At 46.0% G+C, this 26,874-nt stretch overlaps 1 protein-coding gene across 1 annotated transcript; it reads right to left on the bottom strand.

The window, feature by feature from the left end:
• Positions 1-6,585: 6,585 nt before the first annotated feature.
• LSM11 (LSM11, U7 small nuclear RNA associated) lies at positions 6,586-24,519 on the bottom strand. Its single transcript, XM_075900631.1, has 4 exons — positions 24,057-24,519; positions 20,402-20,541; positions 18,409-18,492; positions 6,586-17,004 (listed from the first exon to the last, which is right to left on the bottom strand). Exons 1-4 carry the CDS (start codon positions 24,403-24,405, stop codon positions 16,600-16,602), a joined length of 978 nt encoding a protein of 325 aa, XP_075756746.1. The 5' UTR covers positions 24,406-24,519; the 3' UTR covers positions 6,586-16,599.
• Between the last annotated feature and the right edge of the window lie 2,355 nt (positions 24,520-26,874).

Raw genomic sequence — 26,874 nt, 5'->3', positions numbered from 1 at the left:
TTCTCACTTGTGTGCAGCCAACTGATTTTTCTGTGCGTCAGCAGCCCCCTGACCCAAAAAAGGTTCCCTGCCCCTGCTGTAGGGGAACATTGTAACCTGTCTGGTCACTCAATTAGGGATTTAAAAGTAGCTGTTCTTCTACAAAGCAATTTTATCACCCAACCACAGAGCGAGACAGCTAAACGTATTGTTCTTTTACAAGTTGGACAATCAGTTTGGGCTAGAATAACGATATTAACTGGTTAATGCACTGCAAAGACAATTTTTCCATCTTTGATATTTGTATTTCCACATCAAATACTATGAACAGGACACATCTAACCTGGCTTAATTAGCTTCATTAACACTGAACCTACAACTGACAGGTAACTTTTGCTGGTATATATAAAAGCGGCCCCCGACTTGTGATGTGATCAGTTCTTGGGGAAGTGTCACAAATCAGGGCCATCATAACTCGAACCCTCATTTACGATAGGCGTCATGTGCCATCTTAAATGCAGGCTGAGGACGTAAGTCAGGTGGTTAGGCCCCTTCCACGCTTACAAAAATGGTTGTAAATGTGGGGGAGAAGTTGCAACTTGGGTGGTCGCATTTTGAGGGTTTTCTGTACACCCAGAATTCTGTAATTTCCACTCTAACTCATCTGATGAAGTGGGTTTTAGCCACAAATGCTCATGATCTAATATATTTGTTAGCCTCTAAGGTGCCACAGGACTGCACATTGTTTTTACAGTTACAGACTAACACAGCTCCCCAAACTATACATAGCTCTGTATTTCATGTAAGCTACGCATTAACACTAAAGAAAGTCACTAGACCAGTGCAACTGAGCAGGTCAACTTCTAAGGCACCACTGCAGTTAGCAATGGATTTGTGATTGATTAGCAAAGTACTGACTCTGAGAGTCACACAGCCGGTTGTAATGCTGTCTAGTGTGCATAGAACCTGTTCACCGTGCCCATATACAGCCTTCCATCCAAAGGAATATTGCCATTAGTGGGGGGAAAAACGACGACTGTTGACACAAAAAGCGATCCAAGAGCGTAAGTGCTTCTAAACATGCTTCATTGATCCAAACATATAATTCTGACCTCAGCCCCATGAGAGCTCAGGAGGGATTGCTAGCCATCCCTTAATCTTCCAGGCAAGGAATGTTTAGGTGGCGCTTAAAAGAAATGGGACATTTCAAAGCTAATTAGCAGCTTGTCACTTCCCAGCTCCTCAGGTTGCAGCTCCATGTATTCGAAGTCAACAGTCAAATCCTAGGTCTGTTTAGCAGGACAGGAAGGCGCGAACACTTGTTCCATTTGGCATGGCTGGGGGAAGGTGCACATCTGCCAGATGCAGCAGTTAGCTTTGGTGCAGGGAGTATAAGCAAACATGTAGCATCTGGAAACGGGCATGTGCCTGCAAGTCAGCCAGAGCTGGTCCATTTGGTGAGGGTGTAGCAGTTGCATGATTAGAGGTACCAGAAGCAGTAAAGGAGAAGGGATTAGTTGATACTTTTTCTAGTCATGTTAAAAATTCTGTCAAGGACCTAAGATAAGAATCGGTCCACATCATGGTGGAGGATGGATGAACTTTTCAAGGTAACAAAGAAAGGCTGTCTACCCAGTGATTCCATTAGGCCAGGGCTGGGGAACTTTTTTTGGGGGGCGGGGGGGGGGGGGAGGGAGGAGGGCAAGTTCAGGGGCCACTGACCTACAGAAAAATCAGAGTCCCCACACAAGTGTAGGAAGCAAAAACAAAAACCCACACTTCACTGACCTGGCCCCACGCACGGAGAAATAAAAAAAGACCCTAATGGATTTGACTCCCACCTGAGAAGCAGGAAAAAAACCTTGCTCCCCTCAAGTTCCAACCCTATGGGGAGGAGCCAAGATTTACCCACAGGGCCAAAATGAGTTTTGATAAGAAATGTTATTGCTGCCATTCCAGCCAGCAGTATCCGGTGTCTTTCATGGCTCCTGCCACTGGAGAACTCACCAACTGGCCTGCAAAGGGCTTTCTCTTTCCCCTAGTGCCACCTAGTGGGGGATGAAAATGCTGAAAAAGGGACTGCCTGTTGAAAAAGTACAGCCGGATGTGTCAGTGTTGTCCTCCAGCCGTGGAGGGGAAGGGAGACAAGCAGAGTGCAAGTTTGCAGCTGAAGCCGAGTCTGTAAGTCAATTCAAGGGTCAGGTGAAGTAGGGCCTTGTCCTGGTGTGAAAAGGAAAGAAATCGGCAGCAACTGGGGAGGAGGATGTACCAGCCACATGACCATCCCCCCAGCCCAGAAAGGGCCAGGACAATCCCCCCTTGTCCCACCTCTTCCCCTGACTCCCTCCCCCGAGCACCCAAGGGGGGGGGGGGTTAGCAAAGCTAGGGGGTCAGTGCGAGCAAGGGGAGATCCGGCCTCCCCACCCGCAACAGCAAGAGCAGGGAAAGTGGAAGCATGTGGCACCAGATCGCTCTGCTCCCCCAGCTGCGTTATTCTGCTTCCCAGCTAAGAGCACAGGAGCAGTCCTGCCCCTTCCCCGAGCAATGCCTTGGGAGAGCAGAGCAAACGGGCTGTGTTGCTCCATTTCCCCCCAAACCTGATAGTGTGGGGGAACCAGATTCCTGCTGTGGGTACCAGTCCTCCCTCCCCCCTGCACTTGTCCCTCTAGCCACCCAGGGAGCCTGGCCCTGCTGGCAGGCCCTTTGCTCCCCTCCCCAGCATTTGGGGCATGAATGGCCCCTCATGCCTTCCCCCTGCAAAAAAGCAAAGTATCCTCAAGTCATTCCCTACCTATTACAATCACTTTGCATTACCTCCCCTTTCAGAGGATGGCCCAGGGAAAGGATTTGTTCCTCGATTACATCATGCTTGCAGTGCCCACTAAAGCAATGCTATTCTGTGTCACCATCTCTGCTACCACTCCCATCACTGTGCTACTGCTGTGCAGGAGCAGATGTGCAGAAAGAGCCATCAAGTTCCCGCAGAGGGCAGGCTGAACAGCTCGCAGTTTGCTTGCGGCCAGCCTGAATCTCTTTGACGTACGGCCTGCATTTGAGCATCCCGTCTCAATCAACCTTCAGAATACTTAGCTGCCACGCACAGGGGGCACAGCGCAAGACACAACGATGCGCTATGAGGGTTGGGACTGTTACAGTAGGTAACATGCAGGCCCAGGCCTGCCCCTGGATTTGAGCTCTTCAGCAGAGAAGCAGCTGACCTGCACTGAGTCGGTGTCCTGAAACAGCTACCGTTTCTAATGACACCATAAAACAGGGGAAGAACTGCGGTGGCAGCAACAGCTAGAATGAAACGGAGACAAGCAAATTAAATGTGATCTCAATCTATTCCCCTTGTGAGCTGGAGAGCAGAGACAGCTAGTCCAGGCAAGAGATTTAGGGATGATCGGGGCAGTTATATTAAAACCATCTGTTACTAAATCTGCCAGTTGTGGTACAAAGCAAAGGGGAAGGTGATAAAAGGTCCTGAGGCCTGGACAGGGTCAGATAGTCAGTCCCTCAAAGCAACCCCTCCCTGTTGTGCCCATCAGCTTCAGGACGACTTATTACTTGATGGTTTTAAAACGAAATCTTAAGCTTCCAACCCTTATTATGAAGGAAATCTTCTGAACATGACCTGAGGAGCTGTGGTCTTACCGAGGCTACAGTCAGGAAAAACAAGGTCCCTGCTGCCTAGAATGGAGCTACGCCTATTGACACAGGCAGCAGTTCCAACCCACATGCTCTTCGTAACCAGTGGGTGTTACCTTTGAACTCTAACGAGCAGGGCTTGACAAACCCCGGTGAGAGCCACGCGCCAGCCCCGCACTGCGCATGCGCCAGGCTGGCACTGTACATGTGCGAAGCGCCGGTGAATGGGGCGCTCGGAGCAACTGGCTGAAATCTACTCGCCACGGCCAAGTAGATTCAGCAGTTGGTCGAGCCTTGCTAATGAGAGCACATTAAACTGTCAACATTGACTTTTATTCAGACTTCAACATTTTAGCATCTGCTTTGCTCAGACACTCCAAAGAAACAGCATCTTTTAAGGAGTCAATTGCTTCTTCAAGGACAAAGAACGCAGTGCGTGTGAAAGTGTTCCTACAAAGCCAGAAGAGACTTGTTTTTCCAGAAATTCAAAAATAAATAGGTTTTCCCTAAAAGTGGTTTAAAAAACATCAATTTCTTTCCTTCTCCTTTTATTATCAATTCCTTCCCCAAACCACAAACATAATACAACAAACAAGAAGCCACTTCCTGTAGGGCTCTGAAGACATTCTGCACAAACCTGTAATCCTGTCTCAAAAGCCATCGTTTCACCATCTCTGGGTCCCATTTGATTAATCTGAAGCAATTAAAGAGCTTTGGCTAGGATCTGCTTAACTAGCATTAGATACACATCGCCTCTCCATTAAAAACAGTACAGGAATTAAGTGAGTGTAATTCAACTGCTCTGGAGAGCAATAAAACAAGGAGAGATGCTCACATCAGGTGTTTGCAGCAGGATAGCACTTGTCTTTCCAAGTCTGTAGGGGCATAATGAATGCAACTTCTTCAAAGCCCCAGATCAGGCAGGTATTAAAGCATCTGAAGTTCATTTGAAGTTAAAGCACATGGGTAATCTGCGTTAAGTTAAACACGTGACTTAAGTGTTATGTAGATTGTGACGGAGGCTGAGGCTGAGGCTACGTCTAAACTGGGTTTTTTTTTTTTGCGGAAAAACCTACGCAAAATGCACTCCGCATTTTACGCTTCTTTTCCCACTTTTTCAGAAGAGGCTTTTCCACCATTTGGCCCCATCTAGACGGGGCTAAATGGCGGGAAAGCCTCCTCTTTCGGCAGAGCCCTTATGCCTTCTGAAACAAGGTACACAGGGCTCCCCGAAAGAGCACATTTGCTCTTTGTGAAAAAAAGCAGAAGAGTAAACACATTCCTAGGACACGGCAGGGGTTTTGCGGTTTACCTCTGGTATCCCGCAGTCTAGACGTAGCCTGAGTAAGCACTGTCTTTACAGAGAAAGAATCAGTTGTTGAAATTTCATAAAATGATTTACGGTCAAGAAAAAAGTCAGGGAACAGGGAAGAAAGAGCAGACTCTTAAAACACCCTTCCCCCCCCCCCCCAAAGTGTCTTGGTAGTTAGGTAAAGCTGTAGATTCTCAGTGAAAGGCAGGGAGTCATACCCCTTCATTATGAAACCCAGGCCAGCCCCCCCCCCCCATTCCTATATACACCCTAGCACTGTAACTCACTGACTTCATACTAGATTTTCTGTTTTGCTTTAAAAAAGGATCTGGAATACAACAGTAGATCGATGTTTTAAATAATTACACGTGCCTGAATTAAAAAGCCTAAAAGCCGATACCCCAAGCTACACAAAGGACTTACCTGGCCAAGAGAACTGCACTGTGCAAAGTAGGCCAGTGCTGGCCTATTGCCCCAATTCAGAAACATTTTTACATCCTTAAAGTCTGAAACATACTTAAGTACTTTGTTACAGTAAGGCCTGTCTTGGTAAGTGCAGCATAATCATGTGCAACCACCTCTCTCGCCTACTGTCTTGAGCCGTTGAAGCAAAGTGACTAACGGGGGGGAAATGGCAGAGATGAAGGATTCTTGCAGAATCTCCTCCACCAGTATCAAAGGATGGGAATCTTCATTTTCTGGGGCTGGCCAGGTGGAACTTGGACAAATGGAGATTCCATCTGAGGTGCCAGTTTGGGATAGGGCCATCTGTTTGATCTGTATCTCTCCAGTGCCAAGCACCAGAGGTCCTGGTCCATCACTGAGGAGCCCCAGGTGCTAAAAACTGTACTAAATACCAGTACCTCAGATAACATCTGCACTCACATAGCTGCAGCTCTCATCCAAGGGACTCCGAATGCTTTACAAACAGTAAGGGCTTTTGTACACTAGATGGTGGATTGACCGTGCAGTGATCGATTCAGGAATAGTCGGTTTATCACATCTGCTTAGCCACACTAAATCAACCTCCAAGCGCTGTCCTGTTGACTTCAGTACTCCACCAGGATGAGAAGAAGAGCCAGAGTCAATGGCAGTGTAGTCCTGTTGAATTTATCATGTGAAAGACACCACAATAAGTCAATCAACTTCAGCTACGCTATTTGTAGGTTAGATCCACCGGTGGGGGTGTTACGTAGACTAGGCCTAAGTCTCAGCATCTCTCAGAGGTAGAGACATTATCACTATTGCACGGATAGATAACAGGAACAGAGAGAGTAGACTTCTTGCCCAACAAGTCACCTACATTGCTGAGAATAGAATCGAGTGACCAGGGCATGGACTTTTTGATTTTGGGGGGCATGGGCTAGTATTAGATAATAAATAGCTGTTGAATATCATTGAGTACACCCTGTACAACTAAATTGGTCCACTTTTAATAAAGTGAAATAAACTGTTTCAAACCAGTTCCTTGATTTACTGATGCAATCCATGTTTTTATTACATTTCTCCCTTCCACTAAGCTGCCAGTTGTCTATGGGCGAGTGGTCTCCATTACCAGTCTTCGGCTCTAACCAGTAGGAGTAGGAGCCGCTTGGTACACAGATTAAGACAGCATTAAGAAAAAAAAGAAAAAACTTGAAACGATCAGCATTATACAGATATTTATTGCTTTGCAGTTTCAGCGCTCTTATACAAATATTTGTATATCTGGAGAGTAAATTCTTTGTTCAATTCATAGCAGCAATTCCTCCATAGAAAGTAAATGTTTAGGAAGACAATGATAATTATGAGCAAGTTTATCATACACACTTGTTTATACACGTTTTACCAGATCATAGTATTCCAGAAGTAAAATAAAAATGTGCAGTCACTCCAGGTGTAGCCTGGCAGACACAATTTCAGGACTGAGGTGCTACGGCTGATATGTGAACATCTGTAATGTGTCGTGACACAAAGCTAAAAGGGCAAGTGCTATAGAGGGCAGGCAACCTGAATCTCTGCTCCACCTGATGTATTATGGCTTTAAGAATACTTGGCATTTATACAGTGCATACCTGTGAGATAAGCAGATGTGGAAAGGGAGTCAGAGAGACAATAAACTTGCCATGCAGCAGGATTAAAACCCAGCAGCTCCTTACTCCCAGTCCTGAGCTCAATCCACTAGATCATGCGGTTCTCCTAGGATTCATGTAGCTTTCTACAGTGGTAACTGATTTGCAAGTTCCAACCCTTACAGCTACATTGGCTACAAGCAGCATCAGAACAACAGTCAGCCAGTCAACTCCCCTAATAATGCCCATTTTAGGTTTTAAATAAGTGAAACATTTCTCTCAGTTTCTCAGCTTCAAATGATATATCAAGTAGAAGACACAATGATCCAGCTTCACTTTGCTCTGAAGCGGTAAAAATCAGAAGCAATTGCTAAAGGAACAGGCACTACGTTCATTTCTTTCCTGAGGGACAGCCCGGATCTTTTGAGAGGAAAGGATGGATATGTTTTTATACAAATTGATCAAGCTACTTTTCATTCTCAACGAATACCAGGCTGACACAGTCTCAGGTGTACTAATTTTCGTCAGCTAAGTCACCCTACTGTATGCTATGAAGCTAGAAGCTAATAAAATAACTATCTGGGAACATCAGAAGCCGTTTCTCCCTTCCTTGACAAGCTTTCACTTTTGTCAGCAGAGAGCAAGAGCACTTATGATACATAAAGGGCTTGTAAACATGAGACAAGCCACCTCTTATATTCCCCCATTAAAGTACTCCCTTCTCCTCTCTTCCTAGGAAATGAACAAACATCACCAAGACTCCAGTCTATCTCCAGTGCAAAAAAGAAATTTGCTTGCCTGGTTTTTCTTTCCCCAATGGGTTTCTTCTGAAAATTTTGGAGGTAGGATAAAACACGTCAGTAAGCAGAGTAGGGTGGGGTGGGTGGGTCCTCTCCACTGCCAATGTGTGTGTTGTTTCATGTGCGGTAAAATTTGCAGAGAACTGATGTCATGGAAGTCTTGAAGCTGTGAACGCTTTCTCTTAACACTTTCCATGTTGTCTACAGAGCACAAGCCACCCAATGCTGGCCAATTTCTGAGGAGGTTAGAGAAGAAAAGCTGGTGCCAGATAAGGAAATACCTTTCTCCTCTGTGTTCATACCCAGCTTCACCATTTCTTAGCATGGGATTTTGATGGTGGTGAAATCCAAAGGATGGGCTGAGGCAGTGATGGGCAACATAGGTTCATGAGCAGGCTACATGAGCATCTCTATCCCAGTGGAGGTGGCAAGATGGTTGTAACCAAGATAGTAAAATTACCCTATCCCAAGAGACCAACTGCACTTGCATTCCTAGAATTGTTCAACATCCATACAGATGGAGAATAAGTTGCCTCCCTTGTCAATCTCTTTATGGTTGGCCTGAGATTTTCCTGCCAGAATGCCAATGTGGATCTGGTCTGATGGGCAATAATATAGTCTAGAAAGAACAGGAGCTTAGATTGGTAAACTTCACCATATAATTTTAACCATAAGACGCCTAAAGACAAAGGCCCCTTCTCTCCTTAATCATACATGGCACGGACAGCTGTGGACTGCGAACTTGCTGAAGGCACCTGTCCATTCCATGTAAAGCTCAAGTGCTTTCCTTACATCCAGGTGAAGCTACTCTCCTCTTGAGGTAGAGTTCGGACAGAAGGAAGGAAATTCAATCTCGTGACCTCTGAAGAAGTGTAGCATATCCTTGAAATAAAATCTTAGGACCACTTTGTAGGCATGCAACACACAGCACTGCCTTCATAGACAGAATGTGTCACTGATATTACTTTGATGGCAAGACAAAGATATTGGCAGAAGCGGTGTCATTACAGCATTGCCACAGTTCTGAACAGAGCGCACACATTCTCTCCGGACTTACCCCCTCAGTTTTGGTAACAGAAAGGAATGTGGACTTCATCTTAAATGCTGTCCTAGAGTTCGGCAGCTTGAAGATTTCCCTGAAGTGCCTGTCTGCCCCCGCTTCCCTCTGCCTTCAAGGGAGGCACTCGACCACATGCTCCCACACTGGAGTTAATTGGACACACCTGATCATACCTCAGAGTGACTCCACAATAATTACATTGCCCTGCTCTGCAGCACCTGATACCAGGATGATGGCTGGATGGGTCTTAGAATCTGCCAAGCTTCTGCAGAAATTGAAACATGAAGATAAGCATCCACAGTGCTGCTGAATGGATCTCTGAAGATTAAGCAGCTGTGCTCCCCGCTCAGGAATCATCTTCTGATGCAAGGTGAGTCCCCCCTACAATGCTGGCAAGAGGCAGGTGTACACTGGGCTTTGTCTAGAACTCCTCTCTTGGACGTGAAGGTGTAGGTGTCCGCAAACTGAATGAGTCTATCCCCCTAGAGCTCTGGTTCATAGGCATGTGGCCAAAGGAGGGTTAGACATGATATTTGTTTACTTGTGAAACTAGCCCTCTCTCCAGTAGCTGCCATCAAGCCTAGAAAGAACTGAAGCCTTGAAAGGAGTATTTTCCCTTTGGTTGGATGGTCTGAAATCTCTTTTCTCCCAACTACGGAAGGGGAATCTTATTTGTTACAGTTCTCTGGTAGTTTCCCAAAGAATTTTCCACCTGCACATTTTGAAAATGTGATGACATGCGTGGATTAGACATGCCCTTCTCAGGAACAGAACCATAGCTGTCTCTCGGGATTTAGGCATGAATGGAAGTTCACTTTCAAAGACACTTTGTGCACCACTGACTTCAGGTCTTGCATGTATTTGGGTTTATTTCTGGACAGTCATTCCACAGTAGGCTCTCTCTTGGAAAGTAGGCTGAAGAGAGGATGCAGATCTCTTTTGTAACGAACTAGGAAACCTCTCTCCATGGGAGGAGGAAAGAACAAAAATAAAATTAAAAAACCCTGCAGTCACACCAGATTAAAGAAGAATCCCAATTAAGGACTCTGCTTGAAGATGGAGTCTAGAAGGTCTGCCCAGTTGCTCTGTACCAAGCAATAGCCCATGTCTCTGTCTAGAGACCTATGCCAGCTGACAGTCTACATCTATCTCCAAAATTTGCACAAAGGAAATCCATACCTGGAATAACAATCCTGGTCATGAGGGAGAATCACTAGATTAGACACTCAGTAAAAGTACTTGGCAGGAGATAATGAAAATCTTCTATCAGTTACCCAAAGACAGGTGAATCGGTTTAGAAGAGGAACAAACATTTTATACTTTGTTAAGGCTGGTTCCACTTCTTTGGGCTCATTTATGATGATGCAAGACTCACATTTAAGAGACAACTAATATCACGGCAGGAAAACTCTGCAAACCACTCTTGCCTTGCCCACAAAAAGAATCAAGACCACAGCATCTTCACCTGTATTTGAACACCCAAGCTGAACTATGCAGTAACTCTCCTTAGCAGCTTCCATGAAGACATACAACTGCAACTAACACAGTTCTGATCCAATGGGGATAGAGCTCTGGTTTAAAGATCTCTTTACAAAAAAGTAAAGCAATATTAGGTTTTTTTCCATTATATTGTGTCCATAGCACATTGTGACAGCTGTTTGATTCAAGAACCTTTCATCATTACAATAGCTGACAAGAAAATGATTCCACAGATTCTATATTTTCTTAGTACTTTAGAATCATTTCTAATATTTAACAGGTTTTCATGACCCTTCTTCAAAGGTAGTTTAGAGGACTTTGTTTCATGTGATAAAATTTGGCACATCTAAAACATACATCTTGTGAATCACTGTTGTCCTATCATCTTGAAAAGTGATAAAAAAAACCTAGACTGAAAGTAACTGGTATGTCCAATTCTTACCAGTGTACCAGTTATTCTGTCTAAAGTCTCAACAGTTTCACTTAGTTCTTTGTTTCCCCATCCATTTCTACTGTTTGTTCTTCACCTAAAGTTCTGTCATTTGTGATACCACATTTAGTTGCTGTGGTAAATGACGAATTGGAGCAAACAGTATATGTATGTAACAAAGACCCCAATTTTAGGTAAAAATAACCTAGGAGGAAAAGAATCAAGAACAAATATAAATTAGGAAATCTATTTAATTATTGTTTTGTAAAGTTTAACATGAAGATTTAGTCTCAGAGGGGTAGCAATGTCAGTCTAACTTTAAAAACAATGAGTAATCCTGTGGCACCTTAGAGACTAACCAAAATATACAATACCATGAGTTTTTGTGAGTCTCTAAGGTGCCACAGGAGTGACAGGCATATGAAGATTTAGACGATGTAGAAAAATTGATTCCACAAGATCAAATATTTTATTTAGGGCTTATTAACATATGGTTAATCTAGAATAAGGTTGAGTGTGAATTTTAAAGCATATTATCTGGTCTAGTTAGCACTCAATAACTGGCTACGTCTACACTGGCCCCTTTTTCGGACGGGGCATTCTAATTTTCAACTTCGGAATAGGGAAATCCGCGGGGGATTTAAATATCCCCCGCGGGATTTAAATAAAGATGTCTTTGAAGTAGGAATAAGAGATCCTCCGGAATAGGGCTTTATTCCGGAGGATCGGGCCAGTCTAGACGCTTTTTTCCGGCTTTTCCCCAAACCGGAAAAAAAGCGGCGGACATCTTTATTTAAATCCCGCAGGGGATATTTAAATCCCCTGCGGATTTCCCTATTCCGAAGTTGAAAATTAGCATGCCCCTTCCGAAAAAGGGGCCAGTGTAGACGTAGCCACTATGTCCACACATGGAGTTTATTAAGAATAGCTATTCCAGAATGACTGCTAATAGAAATAAGCCCTTGATAGTAACTTTTATCCAAAGAGCATGATATGCATAAAAGAAACACAAGACCATTACTGACTTGTTTGTGGCTGAGTGAGAATATATTACACTTACCAGAGATAATTTTGAAGAAGGGTTTAAAAAAAAAAAATCACATCAGAAGGAGGTGAGGGAGGGAAAGAAAGCACCAGATCTGTGGCTATTGAAAGAGGAGGACAATATTTAGAAACATAGAGATATGAACGGGAATGGAGAGGAGCAATAAAAGGAAGAAGGACCAGATCAAGTGCTGAAGTACAAGAAAAAAATTTAAAACTGGTAGCACAGAGAGACAGCAAGACAGTGAAATGACAGAAGAAGCAACAACATGAATGGAGAGAAGCAACAAGGTACATGTTGAATGGTTAATCAACCAAGGTAGCTGATGAGATGCTTTTGGAAAAGCATATCAACAGCAATGCAGACATCAAGGCACAAAACAAGCAGCTCAAGGATGAAGATTTTTACTGAAATGTGAAAAAGAAACTTACAGATATAGTATGTTGATAAGATGACCAGGGCTGTCCCTAGAAGGGTGCAGGGCCTGGGGCAACCCCCAGCCAGTGTCCTAGGCCCAGGACAACCTTCCAATTGCAGGCACTACCTTGCTCCATCCTTGCCGCACCCCTTCCTCCAAGTCCCACCCTTCTAGCCCCATTGCCAATGCCCACTCCCCCACAAGCAATGCAACTCAGGGAATTAAGGGGGACCTGGTGTGGGGCAGCAGGGGGCAGCATATCCTCCCACACTTACGACAGTAGCAGGAGCTGGAGCAACACAGAACCCCGCTCCTTCCATCCCACCACCCTATCCCAGCCTGTTGCGCCCCGCTTCACCAAGGCAGCATCAAGCAGACAACCTTGGGCACTCGGTTACCTGCTGCTGCCACGGTGAAGCAGGGTGCAGCAGTCTGGGAGAGAACAGCAGGATTAGGTAGAGCAGGCTGCTGGGCCGCTCCACATCCCACCACTGTGGTGAGTGAAGAGGTCAAGGAGTGACTCACAACCACCCTGCCCCAGGACCCATAGTAATCCTCTGGGCCTAGAACCCATCCACAGGATGGTAGAGGCATCTGCTGCGGGGGCCCCCAAAGCGCAGCATGTGTGTCAGCGGCCCTAAACCATCCTATGGATGGGACAGTTCTGAAGGCAATATCTACAAGGTTTAAAAAGAGAAGGGGGGGAGGGAGTTGTTGGTCTAAGATAGCATCAAGACTAGATTGTTGTTGATACTCCCATCAAATAAAAAAAGCAAGCAGTGGAGATAACGAACATTCATCTTGGTCATATCTAATTTAAGGCCAGTGGCATTAGTCTAGGTGGAAATGGAATTAAGCAAAGTAGAAAGAATTATAGATACATGAAAAAAAAGAAAGGAAGAACACAAATGAATGTTACTGGATGACTGGGTCCGAGCAGAGTTAATCACACCTAGCAAATGAATTGGAAAACGTAGAATAGAGGACCCAGAACAGAGCCCTTTGGTCTGAGAATGGATGAGAGACAGAGAAATGATTGTCACAGGATACTCTAAGAAACAAAACTAGACAAAAAATATTGCAGTGCAGAGTCAAAAAAACAGCTGAGGAAATGAAAAAAAGAACTGTCACCCATAGTGACAGAAGATACTGAGAGGTCAAGAACAGAGGTAAAATCTTTGGCTGTGACCTCAAGCAAGGATTTAATAACTCTTACAAGAGCTCTCTCAATAAAGTGACCTAATAGAAAGCCAAACTGGAAAATCTGAGTGAATTAAGGGCAAAGATGAAAATAAGATTTTAGAAAGGAATGCAAGGAGAGGGAAGAATCAATAGGCATTTAAAAATGGTGCGAGGGAGAAGAGGGGGGGGGGGCGCTTAAAAGGACGAACAGAGCCTGAAATCAGAGAAGCCTTTTCAGTGGCCAAAGTCTGAGCTCAGAGAGTATGTGGTGGTTCTGGTAACAAAGCTCTGTTCATTACAAGTAGTTACAGTAATTCGCTCATTTCCATAGCAAGTTTTCAGAATCTTATTGCATTTGTTTTATTCCCACTATAGTATTCAGTGTTTAGATCCCATTTGAATCTTTACTATCACAGCCTGGATTTTAACTGGAAACTCAGCATCTTCTCCCATCAGATATTCAAGCCCTAATAGGTGCTTTATTTGAAATGTCTAGATAAGTTTCAAACAGCCCACCGGACAAAAGGCTGCTTTGAACATCCAGAAACTCCTGTTAAACGATGTGTGTATCAGATGTATTCCTAATTATAAAAAAGCATACATAATTTACTGGTTTTGCATAACCAGTAAATTCTAGGACTGACTCTTCAGTGCATTACGCTCAAGTTATAAAGCATTAAGAAAGTTGTTCTCCCATCTCCTAGTCCTCGTTTTAGCAGGGAGTTGCTGTGCACCATCAAATAAGTGAAATCAATACAAGAGTACATGAGTGAAATGTATAGGCCTGGAATATAGATTCCAACCAAAAGGGTGATAATCTAGTCTGGCCTCCTGTAAGAAATGGGCCAGAGACCAGTCCCAAAATAATTGCAAGAGCAGATTTTTAGAAAAACAGCTATTCTTGATTTAAAATAATTAACAATGGGGAATCCGCCACAAACCTTGGTAAATTTTTCTATTGGTTAATTATATTTACTGCTAAAAATGTGTACGATTTATTTCCAGTCTAGTTTCAAGTTCCAGCCATTGAATCATGTTTTACCTTTCTCTGATAAGCTGAAGAGCCCATTATTAAATATTTGTTACTCAGACTGTAATTAAGTCACTCAACTTTCTCTTTGTTAAAAATAAATAGATTAAGTTATTGGAGTCTACCACTAAGGTTCCCATTCATATCCTTAAAATGTAACTCGTTAACGGGTAAGCACCACCCTAATCGTGTATGGTGCAGGAGCCCCACGGGGGTTGGGAGCTATCCCCCCACGGGGGAGGGGGAAGGAGGAAAGAGGAGGCGGGAGCAGGAGCCGCACACTTGGGGAGCCGGGAGCAGAAGCTAAACTCCCTGCATATGTGGGGAGGGGATCCTACTTAATCGGTTTACTGGTTAAACCCAAGTGATTTAAAGATTAGAAAACGTACTGGGGCTGTGAAATCATTTTGGAGCCTCCTCTCTGAACCCTCTCCAATTTATCACCATCTTTCTATGATTGTTGGCACCAGGAGTAGACATAATTCCAGCAGATGTCACACCGATGCCAAATAGAAAGGTAAAAATTACATCTCTACTCCCACTCAAGATACCCATTTATGCATCCCAGGACTGCATTAGCTCCTTTGGTCACTGCAACACTTTGGGAGCTCATGTTCTGGTGATTATCCATCATGACACCCAAACCTTTTTCAAAGTCACTGTTTCCATGGATAGTCGCCTCATCCTGCATGACTGACATTCTTAGTTCCTAGATGTATACCATTACAATCCGCCATATTCAAATGCTTGTTTGCTTGGACCCAACTTACCATGATCCAGATCACTCTGAATCAGTGACTGGTCCTTTTCACTATTTGCCCCTCCCCCAATTTTGGGGTCAGACACCAGGAGATCAGATTAGATGATATAATGGTCATCATGTCTACCGTTTGACTCAAGGAATTTGCCCATAGTTTCTGGTTAACAGTTTATATACTGCACAGGTTTGAGGCTATTCTTCAATGATTTAGATATGAGGAAAGGAACACAGTTTGCTGGGACTTAGCATTAATTTTATGTTTATAATAATGTTAAGTACATCTCTGAGATTCAATTCAACTGGAATTAGAGGGAGTACCATTCATATACTACCCAGAAAGAATCACTAAGATTTGTGGTCCCATCAGAACTGCCAGAGAGGGAGCATCTCAGGTTTCAAGAGAGAAAACTTCAAAGGCGCTTAGACACAGTACAACTGTGCTAGGTACAAATTATTTTTCAAATCTGACAAGAAAAGTACAGCCTCACATTTCACTGTTCTACTATGTGGCAAATGGGTGGAATGAAATATAAAAGACTGAAGTATTGTGTTTCATAAAGCAATGACAAGTCAGAAAGTTATTGGCTAGACTACATTAACTGCTGATTGGCAGGTTAGGGAGTTCAAACCCTGACTTAAAAAGGGTGTTTTTTTTTCTTTTTTGAAAGGGAGAGAAGAGAGAGAGAGAGATCTTAAAGTGCTTATTTAGACATATCAGACCACCCCAACCTTTTAGTCTTTGTTCAAGAAACAGGTTTAGACAACATAGGTACTGCAGCTCGGGACTGGAGTGCATTTACAGAGCTGTGCCTGCCACAGCAGGGAACAAATGATTTAACGCCACTGCTGTTGTCCCTCTTTTGCATGGGCTCTTGATTCTCTTACACATTAAGATACAAGAGTTTTTATTCTTTGCCAGACTTTAAATTATTATAAACTAATTATGTAATTTGTTGGTTTTGCTAGAAACGGATTTCTCTTGCAATTGAGACATTTAGCATTGGTCATTCGATTTAGATTGCATGCTGAGTTGCATACTCTTTAAACGTGAGGTGACTGTTTTAATCCACAACCAAGCACACTGATTTTGCCCCTCAACCTAATTAATTTATCCTGTTACGAAGCCTCCTGTCCTGCTTTGGGATTCTTCTCATTTCCTTCATTTTTCAAAGGCAAACTCTTGCTGAATTTGCCTTCAGTGTCGCTAGCCCGTCTCCATTAAAGGGGTTGGTCTGGCAGCTGGCTCAAGATGCAACAACCTGACAAACTTGCATCTATTCCCTTCTCTTGTTATGGTCAAAGGAAGGGAAACTGCTACAAAACCACGGTACTTCACAACGATGCTAAGTAGCAAGAGCTGTAGCTGCAATTCATGCTGCGTTAAATATACTAAGGCTCAGCCAAGTCAATGTGCTAAATGAACAAGCAAGACATTCTCGCCTCGGATAAATATCTGATTTATATGACGCGTAAACACCTGCTGATAATCCACTTTGGGCCTCCGCTTTTTCCGTGGTTGGCCTTTTGCATTAGCACCCCCTGCACTAGTGCCCTGCATCTGAGCAGTCCCACTCAGTAGGTCAGCCTTACTCCTGACTGTCAGATGCAAGTCGTCATTCGTTGTCTTCGTTTCTCCAGCTCCACCCAAAAATGTCTGCACCCCACACTCGTCCTCTCCTTTGCCCCGTCCTGACCCAGCTTTCCGTCCAAGGGTCTTTGATTCATTTGTCAGGGCTGGCTCCTCTGTTGCAGTCCTAGAGTCAGCTCCCTTCTTTATCAAGGATTCCTGCAGTTTGAGTCTGTCAAACAGCTGCAAGGGAACATTCAGGCAAACTATGACATTCATAAACGTAGGCGTCTCATTCTCCTCTTAAATGAAGCACTGAGTACTTGGCTCAGAATCGGCAACCAGCGCACGTCATTGATGGAGAATTTTATCATCAACCAATATTAGTCTTTTTCCAGGGGCAAACGAAGAACTAAGGTGAACGGGGGTGTCAAACATGCAGATGTGCCAGAGGTAGTATACCAGAGTGCCTGTGGCATCTCATGATTAGTAGGGAGTTTAGTTTTTAGGGGCGATACTGTTGTGGAGGCAATATTCAACATTAGGGCAGGGAAGACAAGAGTCAGCATGTCTTTCAGTGACTTCCAATCCATCCTCTACCCCCAAAACAACCAGATTGTTCTAAAGTAATCCCAAAGCTCTCCTCCTTAGCAAGGAGACAAACAGCTGTGATGCAGAGCCTCAATATTCCAGGACTTCATGCAGGGAGAAAAATTGATCCTGGGTGCCCCATAGACTTATTATAGGCACACCAGAAGAGAGCTGTTTTGGGAGGTGAGTGGCCACAACCAATAGTAACTATTCATAAAAATGGTTAGGATAACTCTTTAAATATTAATTCTAACTAATCTGAAAATGAAAAGGTGCTGAAGTTGGAAGAGAAATGATTATGCTGGCATTATGTCAGCATTACACATAATTCACACGTGAAACAGACACTGGGTTGCTTGGCAGGTCCAATTTCTAGTCAAGGGGTTTCTTAATGGAAAACCCAGCCCTGCACAGATGGGCTTAAAAGGAACATGGGCAACTTAAAACATTTTTTTAACTGACAGATTTAAAAGAGAGAGAGAAAACAGTGTGTGTGTGTGTGGGGGGGGGAAATCTATGCAAAAACCCAATTTAAATAATATGTCCTGAATTTAAAAACAAATAGCCTATAATAAGTTTGTTCAAGGATTTCTCTACTCCTCTGACAATGTTTAGAAAGGTCTTCTAAGCAGGCCCAAAGCAACATTAAACATTCATGGAGCTCTGCTGTCCCTCCCTTGCTATTCATATGTCTGTCTGCTGCCTCTTCAGTTGCAACTATGCTACAACAAACGCCATCTGGTGGAGCTTGGGAAAATAGCAAGTAACTGATCTGGGGAACAGGATATGAGGGGGCAGTTTCCATAGTATTGCAATTGACTGACATTCAAATGACTACCAAATGACCAGTGAAACTGACTATAAACAGTGCTGTCAAATGCACGAAATAAACAAACTGAAAAAATAGTTTCTCCTCTGAACTCTTTCCGTTCTAATAATCTTTGAGGTTACCTGTAAAAATAACTACTGCAGTTTCAGATGGAAATGCTACCTTTTTAACTGCCACAAAAATAAGGCAAAGAAAGTCTGCTGTTAAGCTGTTAGAAAGCTATTTACCCTCGTAAGAGTCAGCTGAGGTTCATTGTAGAATGCTTTGCCCAGTACAGGTTTTCTGTATGTCTCATCTACATCTGTCAGGGCCTGAAAGAAGACAGAAAGGGAAAAGTTCAACAAAGTTCTAAATACTCTGACCTTCACAACAGTTTTGTACCATAGATTATAAAGCAATCAAAGAGTAAACTGTCTGAAGGACAATTTAAGAACAAGCACTGCATAGGAGTTTGTTTCTTTATATCCAAGACACTGTTATACAGATTGTGACAGACCCAAACCAGCAGCCTGCTGCACTCTAGTGAAGAAAGGGCATACAGGGCACAGGATAAGTAATTTTCCTCTTTCCAGAGTAAATTCCTAGAGGAGCTGTGGCCAACTCGAGACTCACAAGCCACATGCAGCTCTTCCGCCTCCGCCCCGGGTGCAGCTCACAAAGCCCCCTCTCCCCCCATGGATCATAAGCCGCCCTCACGCCCCCCAAAACAGCCCTCTCCTCCCGGCTCCCTGTGCTGACCTGGGCAGGAGAGCTGTCCAGCGCAGCCATGAAAGATGTAGAATTAAAGATGGCGTCAGGAGCCCGCTGTGGGCAAAAAGCCTGAAAATACGTTTAAATCTGTTTTCTTAAAGGGGCAGAGCTGCTTTTTTTTTGCTTGACAACTTTGCCCTGGCTCTTCGCACAGGATCCACTGCTATCTTGGCTCTTTGCCCAGAATGGGTTGGACACCCGTCCTAGAGTCTGTTGCCACAAAAAGACTACAGGCAAACACCTGGAACTAGTTAATTAGCTCGTTCCCTCAAGCAAGTCATTAAGCACCTGCAGCCAATTAAGGAGGGGCTGCTTTAAAAACCTTTCCTCCAAATAAGGAGAGGGGCAAGACAAAGAGTGATGGACTGGAAGGAGGAAGGGCAGAACAAGAAGCAGCAGCTGTGTGAGAGCTGTGGACTGGCTAGCAAGTACCAAAGGGAGACACTTGGAGAGGTAATTTGGGGAAGTGGCTCAGGGAAAAAGCTGCCCAGTTCAGAAATGAAAATAATCCTGACTGTTGCTGCTACCTTAGGCTATGTCTACACAGAGGTGTTATTTCAGAATAACTAATGTTATTCCAAAATTGCAAAGACTGTGTCTATGCTACAAGCAGTTATTGCGAGAGTGTCAAAATAATGTTGAGCTGCAGGACTTACTCCGACTCCTGTAACCCTCATTGTCAGGGCTTGACAAACAGCGGCAAAAACTGCTCGCCAGCCCCATACTGTGCATGCACAAGAGCCTCATTGCGAATGCCGTGAGTGAATGGGGCACGTAGCTGAAGTCTATCGTATAGTTTGTCGAGCCCTGCTCATTGTACAAGGAGTAAGGGAAGTCGGAGGAAGAGTGTTCTCTCTCAGATTTCCTGCTGTGTAGGCAGTGCCAAAAGCCGAAATAAGCTATTTCAACTTAAGCTACTCAATTAACATAGCTCAAGTTGAGTAGCTTATTTTGGCTTTTGCCTTGCTGTGTAGATGTGCCCTTAGGGTCCCTAGACTGGAACCTGGAGTAGTAGGTGAGCCTGGGTTCCCTCCAAACTTCCCCCATGTCAACACAGAGACTGCCCTGAGAGGGGAGACCAGGACTAGTGAGAGGTTTTCACCCCTAAACCATGAAATAGCCCATGGTGAGTATGACTAAATAAGCTGTGGACTCTGCCTCTTGTAAAGAGAAAGGGGTTGTGTGAAGGGCCACAGAAAATCTGAGGCTAATATTATCCACCAGAGCTTTGCTATTTGATGTATAAAAACAAAGGACGTGTAGGGCCTAGCAGCTGTTCCTACATTACTTCCAAATCTTTCCCATCATCCTCACACAAATCCTTTTGATTTCTCTCTCAATATAACAGTGAGTTACATTGGGTTCATGATCTGCAACACCACACTCCTGCTTCCTCCAAATTCGCCAGTTTAATCCTTCTCCCAGTTAGGATGCTTCCTGTGCAGAGGCTGTAAGTAATACAATAATTACCATATTCCAGAATTTGTCAAATGCAACCAAAAATCCTGTGCAGACTCCACGCAGTCCCTTGAACGTTCGGATATGTACATTGACTTTTATACCATCTCTGACACAACGATGTAGCTCGCCAAGAGGGCTGCCTTCATGAACTAGAGCAAATATAAAACACCATCAGTGAAATACATACATTTCATACACAACAACAAAACAGAGGGCTTGATTCTTTCTAGAAGAACAAGAACACCTGCATGGAGGTTTATTTGATAGAAAAATGAAATGGAAAGTCACAAATTGTTACACTATACTACATTAAGATAAAGTGAGATAACAGCTTGTGGTTTATGATTGTTTCAGTGCATGTAACAGATAGACAAAACAGCCTGACCAAGTGAGGACAGGAAAAAATTTTGCTGTGTCTGAAAAACAGGCACTTAATCTGAGGCTATGTCTACACTACAGGGTTTTTGCGCAAAAACCCATGGAGCATCCACATCTCAAGCACGTTTTTGTGCAAGAAAATCTACAATCGACAGAACACAAGGCTTTTTGCGGTGTAGGTATACCGCCTTCTACAAGACATAACTCCTAAGAACATAAGAGTTCTTGTGCAAAAAGGTGTGTGTGGACGCTCAACAGGGATTTCTTGTACAAAAAGAGCCTATCACAAAAAACACAGAACTTTCCTGCGCAAGAGTGTCCATGCAGTGTGGACACTTTTTTGCGCAAAAGCATATCACTTTTGAGATGTAGACACACTTTTGCACAAGAAGATTTTTGCGGAAGATCTCTTCCACAAAAAGCTTCTTGTGCAAAAACCCTGCAGTGTAAACAAAGCCTGAATGTTCAAATAAAAGGAGTTTACAAGGAATAACGTATAGGCCAAAAAACCTATCCCTGCCTAGAATGGTCAGGGTACACATTCCATGTAGAAACAAGTAACGATTAAGTCCCAAGAAGTTATCTAACTTGTGTTGGTGAAAATTAGCCCTCTTGCAGAAACACTGGATCACTGGAAGATCTTTAACCAACTAAGTTGAATCATTGTGTAATTTACCTACAGCTTCTTGTTTCAGCTGAGCCTTAGTGGCTAGCAACCACTAATGCAGTACTCTTCCCAGCAACATAGATCATCATAGTCACCTGCACTATCACTGGTGAAGCTATATCAATGGTGAAATACAGCAGTCAAGCTTGCTAGCACAGATGTAGTCGTAAATTAGCCCAGCAATTTCCATTAACACTCATAGGGAAACTGCACAACTCAAAACCTCAAAAGACTGCATATTTATTAATAAGAATATTACTTGTAGCTTCTTATAAACCCTGACCCCAATACTGTGAACATTTTAGTCTTTATTTTAAAAAAAATAGCCCAGTTCTGTATTTATGCCCCTAGAACGTACAGTTACTGATCAAGACATAACAGTGTGTAACAGACACATGCTGTGATTATAATGTAACAGCTAGCTGCAGAATGAAATCTGATGCCTGGCATAAAAGTAGTAATTTTCAAATGCACAGTAGCTGCTTTTCCTAGATTAGTCACCTTAACAAAATCAAAGGGGATAAAGTAATGAACAAAGGAATGGGGGCTAAAGTCACGACAGATCAGAGACCTACTTTCAGTCAGCAATGTATTTGAATTATGCCATTTCCCACATCAAGCAAGTTGTCCAAGTTTACTCCACAGCATCCAATCACCCACCAGTTCTCCCCAAACTTCACCAGCTCCCTCTTCCTAGCCAACTCCACATTTTAATCTTACCTAATAAGTTCCACTACCTCATTCTCCCCCCAGTTGTTGCCCCACTCAGTACTCTTAAGCGCTCCAGTACCCCAGCAACCTCCTTTGCTCCCCCCAAAAAATTTCCCCCACAGAATGCCACTAACTCACTCCCTGTCTCTGCAACCTACTTTCTAACTCCCTACCCCTGCCAGTAGGGCCACAGATGTTCTTTCCTTCTCAGCCATCCAATCCCCCACAGCTCCTTCTCAGCCATCCAATCCCCCATCCAATCCATCCCAGCCTCTATTCCACCAACTGCCCTACCTCACCCCAGCTAGAATCACTCCACAGCTCCCTACCCCATCCAAAACCTCATAGCTTCAGCTCACCCCAGCCCTCCATTCCCACAGCCCCCTCACTACCCACCCCAGCTATTATCTCTATACTACAACCCACATCCCCCTTTTCCCTCCACACCCCATCCACCACCACTCCAATGCCACCTCACAAGTCCTGCCGCCCCCAGCCAATATCCACCTCACCCCTTGCAAGCCAGTATCTGCCCAGCACTCCCAAGCTACAACCCCCAGCCCTCATCCGGGCCGACACCCACAGACCCCTTCTCTTCACGCCATCCAACATTCCCCAAATTCCTCTTCACCCCCCTGCACTGTCATTCCCACATAACTCACCTGCTACTGCCACCATCCCTATTCCCCCTACCCTACTGCTCCCTTACCCCATTGTCCCACAGCCAGGACCTCAATTCTCCTTCCCTCATCCCCCCACAGTAAGCATCCCATAACCTTTCCCCCATCTCCATCCCCTCGCAATTCCCCTTTACTCTCTCCACTACCAGCACCCCATAGCCTTCCCCCATCCTACTGCTCACTACACCCCCCCACACCATCCAAACCCCCCCACACCAAGAGCCCCTTACCCTACTCCCCCCTTCTCCTGCAGCCAGACCCCCATTCCCCTACCCCATCCAACGCCCCCACAGCCAGACCCCTTTAGCCCCTCCCCCTATGTCCCCTTCTCCCACAGCCAGCCCCCCATTCCCCTACCCCATCCAATGCCCCCATTCCCACACCTCCTACAGACAACTCCCATTTCCCCCAAACACTCCTCAGCCCCCCACAACCAGCCCCCCTTAGCCTCTTCCCCTCCCCCACCCGCAGCCAGCCCCCCATTCCCCTCAGCCCCCTTTAGCCCCTCCCCCTACTCCCCCCGCCAGCCCCCCATTCCCCTCAGCCCCCCGCCAGCCCCCTTTAGCCCCTCCCCCTTCTCCCCCCGCCAGCCCCCCATTCCCCTCAGCCCCCCGCCAGCCCCCTTTAGCCCCTCCCCCTTCTCCCCCCGCCAGCCCCCCATTCCCCTCAGCCCCCCGCCAGCCCCCTTTAGCCCCTCCCCCTTCTCCCCCCGCCAGCCCCCCATTCCCCTCAGCCGCCTTTAGCCCCTCCCCCCGCCCCCATTCCCCTCAGCCCCCTTTAGCCCCTCCCCCTTCTCCCCCCGCCAGCCCCCCATTCCCCTCAGCCCCCTTTAGCCCCTCCCCTTCTCCCCCCGCCAGCCCCCCATTCCCCTCAGCCCCCCGCCAGCCCCCTTTAGCCCCTCCCCCTTCTGCCCCCGCCATCCCCCCATTCCCCTCAGCCCCCCGCCAGCCCCCTTTAGCCCCTCCCCCTTCTGCCCCCGCCATCCCCCCATTCCCCTCAGCCCCCCGCCAGCCCCCCATTCCCCTCAGCCCCCCGCCAGCCCCCTTTAGCCCCTCCCCCTACTCCCCCCGCCAGCCCCCCATTCCCCTCAGCCCCCCGCCAGCCCCCTTTAGCCCCTCCCCCTACTCCCCCCGCCAGCCCCCCATTCCCCTCAGCCCCCCGCCAGCCCCCTTTAGCCCCTCCCCCTTCTCCCCCCGCCAGCCCCCCATTCCCCTCAGCCCCCCCTTACGCGGCATCCTGGTGAGGACGTTGCGCGGGGCCCGGCGGCGGGCGGGCTCGCGCTCGGGCTCGCGGCGCACCACGAGGCTGCGGAGGCGCTGCAGGCGCTCGGGGTCGGCCGGCGGGCGGCGGGCGCTGCGGCGGGCGGCGGGGGCGGCGCGGCGGGCGGCCGGGCGGCGCAGGCCGCGCTGGAAGCTCTCGTACTCGGCCAGGTTGTTGAAGCAGGGCGCGGCGGGGCAGGGCAGCGGCGTGCGGGCCGAGTAGAGCGCCAGCAGCGGGTCGAAGCGCGGCGAGCGCACGTCCAGGCGGCCGGGGCTGGGCGAGCGCTCGGGCCGCCGCCGCGCGCCGCCCGCCTCCATGCTGCGCTCGCGCCGGGCCGTTGGGCGCGCGCGCCGCCGCGAGGGGCCGCCGCAAGCTAAGCAGGGGCCGGCCCGCACCGCGCGCGGATGGGAGACCGCGCTGCGCGCTGCGACGGGCGGGGAGGGGCGGGGCCCTAAGCCGCACGCGCCGGCGGTCAGCTGTTCCTTCCTCGAGCCCTGCGCAGCCAGGGGGCGCTGCTGTGCATCTGCGCACGTGCCCTTGTATCTACGACCCAGCCAGGCCGCCGGGATCCGCCTTGCAGTCGCGGGTCAGATACAGCCTGGCTGTGTCTGCATTGGCGTGATTTTGTGCAAGAACACTGACTTCTAGGCTGTGTCTAGACTGGCCAGTTTTTCCAGAAAATCAGCACTTTTTGCAGAAAAGCGTCCTTGCCTATCTAGATGCGCTTTTGTGCAAAAAAGCCCCGAACCGCCATTTTCACGATCGGGGCTTTTTTTACAGAAAACAAATCTGAGCTGTCTACACTGGCCCTTTTGCACAAAATTTTTGCGCAAAAGGGACTTTTGCCCGAACGGGAGCAGCATAGTATTTCTGCAAAAAGCACTGATTTCTTACAGTAGGAAGTCAGTGCTTTTGCGGAAATTCAAGCGGCCAGTGTAGACAGCTGGCAAGTTTTTCCGGAAAGGCAGCTGATTTTCCGGAAAAACTGGCCAGTCTAGACACAGCCATTTTGTATCCAGAGCCCTACAAGTCAGTAGATAGCCACGGGTCTCTGCATCCACGGATGTTAATGTGGACATCCATCTGTGGCTCATTTTTGCGGATACAGATGCGGACAAGGCTATCTCTATTTGCCCTACACAGTGGTTTTCAGCCAGAGGTACATGCACTGCTGGGGGTTATACGGAGGTCTTAGATTTACAGCAGGCTGGGTAAATGTCCTTTATGTCAATACAAATTAAAATGGTTTAGCAGCACCTTAGAGACTAACAAAACATGTAGAGGGTATCATGAGCTTTCATAGGTACAACCCACTTCTTTGGATGAATGGAGTATTAAAAGTCCCGATCCAAAAATAAAAAGCGGGGGAGGAAGGGAAAGAATAGTGATTGTTCAAAAAGTTACAAGAAAGGTGCAAATTGTTCTCAAGTACCCATTGTTTAGTTGATTAAGTGATTAGGACATAGGTAGTGGTGTACTAGCCAGATAACATCTTTATTCATACCTTTGTGATGGCTCCCAAACTTGTAAAGGAAGTTAAGTTCCAAGGTTTATACCATCTACATGTTTTGTTAGTCTTTAAGGTGCTGCCAGACTATTCCTTGTTTTTTCAGTTACAGACTAACTAGCTCCCCCTCTGAAGCTTTTGAACAAATTAAAATTATCTCGCTGACTTGTTTCTACAGCTCTAGAATCCATACATTGGAATGTAAGCACAGTAGTTATAAGCCAAGTATGTGGTGAAAATGAGAAAGTGGGTGATTGTTCAGTAATTGTTTGCTGGGAGGTTTTTATTGTTTTTGTCTGATTTTGTGAGCAAGTAGTTTAAGTGAGGTGAAACTTGGGGTTACCATATGGAAAACAAATCAGCTTCCTGAAAGGGGTACAGTAGTTGGGAAAGATGGAGAGCTACTGCCCTAATTCCTTCCGTACAGATGAGCTTCGCTGGGTCCTCTCTCTGGATTTCAGGTCCACCAGCACTCAGATTAAAGATGCTCTGGTTTTAATAGGGCTTCTCTAAGTGCTGCGCCTTTAATTTCTCATACCAAAATCTCTCTCTGCATTACAGCACCTATGGCTCTGCCTGTGTAAAACACCAAACCCTCCCCCAGGACCTTTCAATCTAAGGCAACACAAGTAACACAAGGCTCTTCATGTAGGTGAATTATTTTTCCTTTGAAGAGAACATATTGCATGTGTCTTCTCAAAGGAAAGTGACAAACTTTCAGGCTCTGGAGCCTATTCTAGTCACTGTTCAGAGACTGCACCACCTGCTATTAAACTCCATACCTAGTTCCCAAAGGTCAAACACTTCATTTGATGGCAGTACAACAAAACTGAAGTCAGTCCCCTGAACAACTTCAAGAGGAAGTGTCCATTTCTTAACTGGGTCACAACCAAACTTTACCTCCACTCAAGAGGCACGGTACAGTCCTGAGCCATGGCCCATACCAGTTCTAAGTCCATTCACTTGTTTTATTTCCTCTTGTTCTGACTATTACATTTAGTGAGATAGGATCTGGTATTCAGAGGTGCTCAGCACCATTAACTCCCACTGGAAGTAATCTGTTCAGATTACTCTCAAAACAATGTGACCCCAAATTAAATACAACCCTTAGCTAAAGCCGGCAGTTTCCAACCATCTGTGAAAGGGGAATATGTACTTATTCTGATAATTTTGCTGGGCCCAGGGCAATGTGTGTGTGTGGGAGGGAGGGGTGGAGGGGGGGATGAGGCAGTTGGCTCTGGGGCCTCAGAAGGGGCGGGGCTAGAGGCAGCCAACCCTC

The sequence above is a fragment of the Pelodiscus sinensis genome, chromosome 17, assembly GCF_049634645.1.
Source record: "Pelodiscus sinensis isolate JC-2024 chromosome 17, ASM4963464v1, whole genome shotgun sequence".
Classification (NCBI taxonomy): domain Eukaryota; kingdom Metazoa; phylum Chordata; order Testudines; family Trionychidae; genus Pelodiscus; species Pelodiscus sinensis.
This window is presented reverse-complemented; position numbering and strand designations above follow the sequence as displayed.

Bases quoted from the DNA above. Each gene is read 5' to 3' on its own strand.
- LSM11 (XM_075900631.1), bottom strand. From the start codon at position 24,405: ATGGAGGCGGGCGGCGCGCGGCGGCGGCCCGAGCGCTCGCCCAGCCCC. The intron at 18,493-20,401 runs GTAATTATTGTA...GTCTTCTTTCAG, and splicing joins TTGACAAATTCTGGAATATG to GCCCTGACAGATGTAGATGA. The intron at 17,005-18,408 runs GTAAATAGCTTT...GTTCCCTTGCAG, and splicing joins CTCAGCTGACTCTTACGAGG to CTGTTTGACAGACTCAAACT.